The sequence below is a fragment of the Salvia miltiorrhiza genome, chromosome 1 (assembly GCF_028751815.1).
Source record: "Salvia miltiorrhiza cultivar Shanhuang (shh) chromosome 1, IMPLAD_Smil_shh, whole genome shotgun sequence".
In the NCBI taxonomy this organism is placed as follows: Eukaryota; Viridiplantae; Streptophyta; class Magnoliopsida; order Lamiales; family Lamiaceae; genus Salvia; species Salvia miltiorrhiza.
Window position 1 is genome coordinate 52,656,670 of NC_080387.1, and position 6,930 is coordinate 52,663,599.

General features: G+C 36.6%; 2 protein-coding genes across 2 annotated transcripts; one reads left to right on the top strand and one right to left on the bottom strand.

Moving 5' to 3' along the window:
* Positions 1-715: 715 nt before the first annotated feature.
* Positions 716-3,882, bottom strand: LOC130992605 (uncharacterized). The gene is made up of 2 exons (XM_057917312.1): positions 2,719-3,882; positions 716-2,191 (listed from the first exon to the last, which is right to left on the bottom strand). The coding sequence occupies exon 2, from the start codon at positions 2,131-2,133 to the stop codon at positions 793-795; it is 1,341 nt and encodes a 446-aa protein (XP_057773295.1). The 5' UTR covers positions 2,134-2,191; positions 2,719-3,882; the 3' UTR covers positions 716-792.
* A 407-nt stretch (positions 3,883-4,289) lies between these two features.
* Positions 4,290-6,225, top strand: LOC130993375 (sm-like protein LSM3A). The gene is made up of 3 exons (XM_057918241.1): positions 4,290-4,430; positions 5,147-5,242; positions 5,951-6,225. The coding sequence occupies exons 1-3, from the start codon at positions 4,314-4,316 to the stop codon at positions 6,029-6,031; spliced, it is 294 nt and encodes a 97-aa protein (XP_057774224.1). The 5' UTR covers positions 4,290-4,313; the 3' UTR covers positions 6,032-6,225.
* Positions 6,226-6,930: the final 705 nt, after the last annotated feature.

Consider the following 6,930-nt stretch of genomic DNA (forward strand, 5'->3'; position numbering starts at 1 on the left):
AAGTGACTACATAATGGACTGAAAATGAAACAGCATTATAATACTGTCTTATTATTCACTTCAATCTGTACCACCTCATATTATGTGTTTCTTATGTTGTCATTTCATAACACACGTGAAACCATAAGTAATGTAAGGAATAACTTACAATCCTAGATTTTCATCAAACAGAAACCAGTGTCAATGTAAAAACAACCTCATAGTTAGAACTGCAACAGTTAGAGAAAGACAATGTTCGAAAATACTCTCAAACGATACAACAACATAACGAGATCAAGGCAATAATAACGCACATTGATATGAGCAAGAGTGGAGTTTATAGCCATGTTTCAATACTGAGGAATATGATACGGGATGTGAGGATATCGAAGATGAGACCTAAATGAAGCAGCAAGAGGGATGAAGAGAAAAAACTTATAAAGCTCAACAAGTTCACTTATGGACACGACCAAACTCTCAACATTCGACTTCTACAAGAAAACGAAAAATCATTCACCTATGTGGAAAATTTCTAGTTTAGGAAGCTTTCTATGGGGTTGCATCTCTCAATCCACAAGAACTAGTCTTAACCTAAACCTAAATCATCAACTAAATGGCAATAACGAAAAAGGTACAGATAAAAACCAATGCAAAAACTAGAGGCTCGTCTTATAGAGTTAACAGCAGGAGCATTCTAAATTCAGATGAAGGCAAAAAACATCAACGACAAAAGCAGTTAAATCAAAAAGGAACGATTCTAATTGATAGAAGAGAATTTGACATACTGCATTGTAAATGCAGGTGAAGAGAGTGTTAACTGCTGTCAATAGCTAATTCCTTTCGTCTCAAATCCAAGGCCATACGTTCATTCTCAAGTTTCATCCTCTCGATTTCCATCCTCATAATCTCCAATTCCCGGTCCTTTTTCCGACAAAATCTCTGCCATTTGAACTTCTCCTTCTCCAATTCCAACATCTGCATTTCTATGTTTAGCCTCTGCTCCTCTATTTGGAGATTCCATTGGCTCAACGACTGCTTCTGTACGATGGCATTCGTTTTGGAGCCCTCAGCAGGAGCTCTGTTTGCATCAGAGTCGGTGTTTTCTACCTGAAAGCTGAATGTCTTGTTGCAATCTAAAGAATTCAAAGAATTTCTGAAACTAAATTCGTCGTGAGTCTGGCATTGTTTCGCCCTCTTAGCCGAATTCCCTAGCAGATACGCCCTGTGATCTCCGGCTAGCACTTGATTATCTTCATATTCACCGTGATCATCATATTCACCCTCTTGATCATCCTCATCGTTATCTTCATTTAGATGCCTTTTTGCATCACTTTCGTCGTGGTCATCTCTGCTCCTGAGAGCCAACCGCAACGAGCGCTGCAACTCGGGATCCGCGGGGAGATGCAGCCGGTTCCCATTATGGTAAGAGCACATTTCTTCGTAGTGCAAATGCTTTGAGCTCAGAATCTTCCGCACCTCCTCCTTTGCCTTCTCCGGGATGTGATCCATCACATCTAAAAGTGCAGGCTTCTCGACAACCTCACACGATGTTCCTCTTCCTAGAATCTCGTTCAGCCTCTTGTACCGTTTGTTGAGGTCATTGAATTTGTCCTCACACTGCTGTGGTGAAACAAAATGCCCCCTCTCAGCCATAACTTTGGAAACAGATTTCCATTTCCCCTTCTTCTGCAAATTAGCGTATTTCCTCCGGGCACCACCACCACCTCCATACTCAGCAGCCGCCTCCTCACTAATGTATGAAACGGCTGTGATCAGCAGCCTCACCATGCTGTCGGTCCACTTCACACGCTGCCATGGAGATGCCTTCTTGCCTTTGCTCGGATCACTCCTGTTATCAGCAGCATCCTCTGTGAAGCTCGGGTCATCCTCATCACTCGCGGACTTACCCCTACTATCCAGTTTATTGTAGTCCGTCAGCGAGAAAGACGGCTCTTCTTGGTTGCTTCCCATTGTTAGGGGGAAATTCTCGTGGATCGTGTGATGAACCATCGATGATCCTTGTCTAAGATTCTGATGATGAGGCGCGAGTGCCTGCTGCTGGTGATGATGAACCCTCAGCGGCCCTTGCAAATCGAAACCCCCGAAAGAAGTGTTGCCTTGCATCCCACTTCTACTAGACAAATTTCCTTCCATAGTTTCACATAAACAGCTTCACATCTAACTCGAGAAACACATTCAACTCACCAAAACTCTGCAACCACAACGTCAATTTCTTTGCTGTGAATACATCAACTTTCAGCAAAGATCCTTAAAACCATAAAAATGGAGTCTTTGCAGCAAGAAACCCATGAGTCCCTTTCAATCTAATCTCAGAATTTTCACAGTTATTCAAAGGCAAAATCTACCCCCTCTGTAGGCCTCCATCAAAATTCAAAATCATAACAAACTAAAATAAACCCTAAAAATTGAGTCTTTACAACAAAAAGCACATCTCTCCCCATCAATCTAATCATATGATCCAGAATTTTGCTCAATCATTCAAAGGCAAAATCCATCGAAATTTAAAATCACATATAAAATACAATTTTTTGCAATAGAAGTTGACAAAGCAGTCAACAAAACTAACACACACCTAATTCTGCAGAATTTCAGCTTATGGAGAAAAACCCATATATTTAACGGGAAAATAATCACCACAGAAATGAAAAAACAATTCAATATCTACCCAAAACTAAAAAAACAATCTTGACACCACAACACAAGGAATCAAGAACTTACACTGAAACTTGGATTTGACCTTGCAGAATTCGAACCTGAAATGAACAGTTCCAATTGCGAGATTGGGATTAGTACAGCACAAAATCTGAATAAATCATCGGATTAAAATATGGAAAAATCACTGAAAAAAAGGTTGTTGAAGATACAATGTATGGGAGAATTAAAGGGTCCACAGCATATTTTTTTTTTTTTTTGGGCAAGAGAGACACGCTAAAAACACACGCATCTCCTAGAAATTAGGCTAAAAGGCGATGTAAGAATTGTACAAGTTGTGTGTAAAATATTTCGACCTTTTGTAGTTTTTGAGGAACATGATTGGACTTTGGAACCTCACCTTAAAATTATTTTATTGGTCCTCCAAAAAAAAAAACTACAGTATTTTATTGGCTTGATAGAGAGAGAGAGTGCAACATTGGACTGGACATAGTAGTAGTACATATTGAGTTCTGTTTTCTGAAGAAAATGAATCTAACAAAATATTTTTTTTTCTTTATTCTTTAACAAAAATAACTGTGGAGATCGGAAAAAGCATTGGGCTTTATTTGGATGGATGAATTTTTTTTTTTTTTTTTTTGAGAGAGAGAGAATTTGTATTAGTTTAGGTTAAGAGTGAAAATTTAAAATGCCCTATTCCTTAAATTATATATGAAAAATGTCATCTTCTATAAACCTAAGCATTTTATGCTTTATTCTTTAAATATCATTTGATTTGATAGATTTGCTTGGTTTTTTGTGCAAGTCTTACATATTTGACTAATTTGTTGACCGATTTAACAGCTATCAGTCATAAAAGTCAAAGATTGGACAGTTATCAGTCAAGAGTACATATGATCTGTGGATGGCTAGATCATGCGTTCGCCCGGGCTGACACATGATTTTATCACCCAGAGTGAAATTATGTGTCCGCCTGGGCGGACACATGATCTAGCTATCCACCGATCATACGTACTCTTGACTGATAGCTGTTAAATCGTTGACTTTTATGACTGATAGCTGTCAAATCGATTAACAAATCGGTCAAATTTGTAACACTTTCACAAAAAACCAAGCAAACCCATCAACATCAAAAGGTAAAATAGGTATTTCACATAATTAGGGCATAAAATACTTAAGTTTATAAAATAAGACATTTTTCATATACAACATAGTAAAGAATAAGGCATTTTTTCCTATTAACACTTAGTTTATATTGTTTCATAATTTAGCAAGGCAATCTATTTTATGTTTTGGGATTTTATTTGTAATTGTGGTTGAGTAATTTATGCGAACCTCTTAATATTAATTGAAACTTCCTTTCTCCAAATTCAAGTCATTCGAATTTTCTTTAGTCATTAAAAGATAGATTTCATTTGGAAAGTTGTGCAAGTACAGAGACCTAAAATGCATTTTTCAATTTTTTTTGAAAAAAGACTAATTTTTTACTTCTTATTTTCAAACCAATACATAGAAGTCGCATTTGCAAGAGAAAGCGTTTCTGGCTGGAAAAGGAAGCAGGTGTTATTTGTATCAGGGTTTTAGCTGTAGCAAATAGCTGCGGAAAAAGAAAAAGAAAAGTTGCAGAAAATTTTGAAAAAAAAAGGTGAGAAAGAAGAAAGATGGGGAGCGAAGAGGAGAGCGCCGTGAAGGAGCCGTTGGACCTCATTCGTCTCAGCCTCGATGAGCGCATCTACGTCAAGCTCCGCCACGACCGAGAGCTCCGCGGAAGGCTCCATGTATATCTCTCTCTTTCACTCTTTTTCTGCGATTATTGTAACTGTTATGTGCGTGCTGCTCTATATTTTGGTTTTGTGTTGCTCGATTTCACTTGTAAAAGATGATATTGTGATACAATAGATAATTGAGTAGCTTTGGTAGTGTTATGTTTGAGGAACGATTGGAATTTAGGCGGAATTAGGTATGCGGTTGGTGGGGGGTGGTTTGCGGGGGCTTAGGGTTTCGAAAAGTTTTGGATTTTTTTTGAATTACTAGGCGTTATTTTGCTGTCGCTGTTCTTTTCCGTTCATTGAATTTCCATCCGTATATATTCATTGTTTTGGTTATCTAATTATGTTAATTATTTGATCACACGTCACTTTGTTGTGGAACGTTGGCCTCTTTGATTGGTAATTTGTATTGGCAGTGTATTTTTAGGGATTTCAGTTGAGCTGAGGATTAGTGAAAGCTAGTTTTGTTCTACTTGAATTATTAGATTTTGCTCCAAACATACTTCACCGAGATGTGCGTGTGTGTAGACATTTGATAAAGACTGTGAAGACTTCTAGTATTAGCATGTTTGGTTGTTTTTCTTACATTTCATAGTGGGTCAGTTTTTAGAGAAGTGGTAGCCTGGAAGTTCTTGTATTCGTTATATCAAAGTTGTGAATATTAAATATTCTGGTATCCTTGAAGTTTTTGCTTCCTCTAATTTGCTGTTATGTTAATTTTGCAGGCTTATGATCAGCATTTGAACATGATTCTGGGTGATGTTGAAGAGATTGTTACGACAGTAGAGATTGATGATGAAACATATGAGGAAATTGTCAGGGTACGTTAGTACATTACGAATATACTATCGTTAAACGTTCTGTAGTGTCATCTGCAAGCTTGCCCCTGGATCCTGTTTGTCTGTTGACTTAGAGGGCTTATTTTCGGTAGCATGTTATCTTTAAGTTATCTGTTATCCCACATGAAATTTTCTGTCCAACAACCAGAAATATGACTTTCTAGTTGTTGTATGCCAGGTCTCTGTTGATTAAATAGTAAAATTACATGTTTTACGTAATGCACATTCAGATATTTTATTACTCCGTTAAGAAAGAAATATTAGCTTACCACTAGTTTCATGAAGGAAAAAGAAAAAGATTTTCTTAATGACATAATGACATTAAGGTCTTACTACTACCAACTTGGACATGTCTACAAGTAGTTTAATTCAGGCTGTGAGTGGATTGACCAAAATTTGTCATAGCATTTCCTTATATGTTGCCAAATATAGAATATTAGAACTGCAACTGTTGCAAGAACTATTTACCGGGGCCAAAGTATTATTGATAATAAGATTCAGACGATAGTGTTTCGATGCAAAAACTCAATAGTTTTGTATGGCTCTGTGATCCTTCAGTTCAGGTTCTACTATATAGAAAGAGTGCATGTAGAGAGCATTAAGACACTCTGGCTTGTGATAGTTACTGAATGTGCTAGTTCGTGATGTCTAACAAGCGTTAACATCTGTTGTTGTTTGTTGCCTTTGTAGACCACAAGACGCACGGTGCCATTCTTATTTGTGAGAGGGGATGGTGTCATTTTGGTCTCACCTCCACTTAGAACAGCCTGATATCGAAGATTTGCCACAGACTTTGAAGGCCTAAAACAAAGGGTTTCCATGTGTAATCATGCAATGAAACTGTTATCTTTTGCTCCTCAAGAAATTGGGTAGAACTTCTAGATTTGTTATGTATTCTCTCTAAAGAATGATTGTTTCAACGTTTATTCATGTCAAAAATTAAGGTAGAATATGTTCTCCAATCATTTGCATTGCTCTGGTTTGTCCCTTTTTGGTATCTCATGTTTTTTAATGGATAGATAAATTTTCAATGAGTGTATTACGATGAACTAAAATTTCAAATATTTGGCTTTGGACATTAATCTTTATACCATTAGGTCAAAACACACATACTTTTAATATTATTTTTAGGGATAATTATATTTTTATAGCCTTAATTTTCAACAAATTTTAGTTTATAGCTTCAATTTTGATTTATTTTTTATATAGCTTAACCTTTAAAAATTTGTTTAATTATTGTCACAATTACATCAAAACTATGACATTAACTCTTGTTTATTAAAATTATATATGAAACGATGATTGATTGGCATGAAATTAGATTTTAATGTATTCTACACTAAATGAGATTTTCAACAATAGGTAGTCCATCGTTATTAGACCACCGATGAAGTTGGAATCGCGTATGAAAGTTAGCATCGTTACACTAAGTTTTTGTTACGATTCCAACTACACTAATGATCTGATGACAATGTGCTACCTACTGTTGAAAAGGAAATTGAAACTAACTACCGTTGACAAGGGGAATTGACAACTGACAAGCATACCATCTAATTAGGCATCTTTGTTACTCCCTCCATCCACTAATTCATGACCTAAGGGAGGAAACACGAATTTTAAGAAAAAAGTGTATTGTTTATTACTCATTCCGTCCCATTAAAACTGGCCAC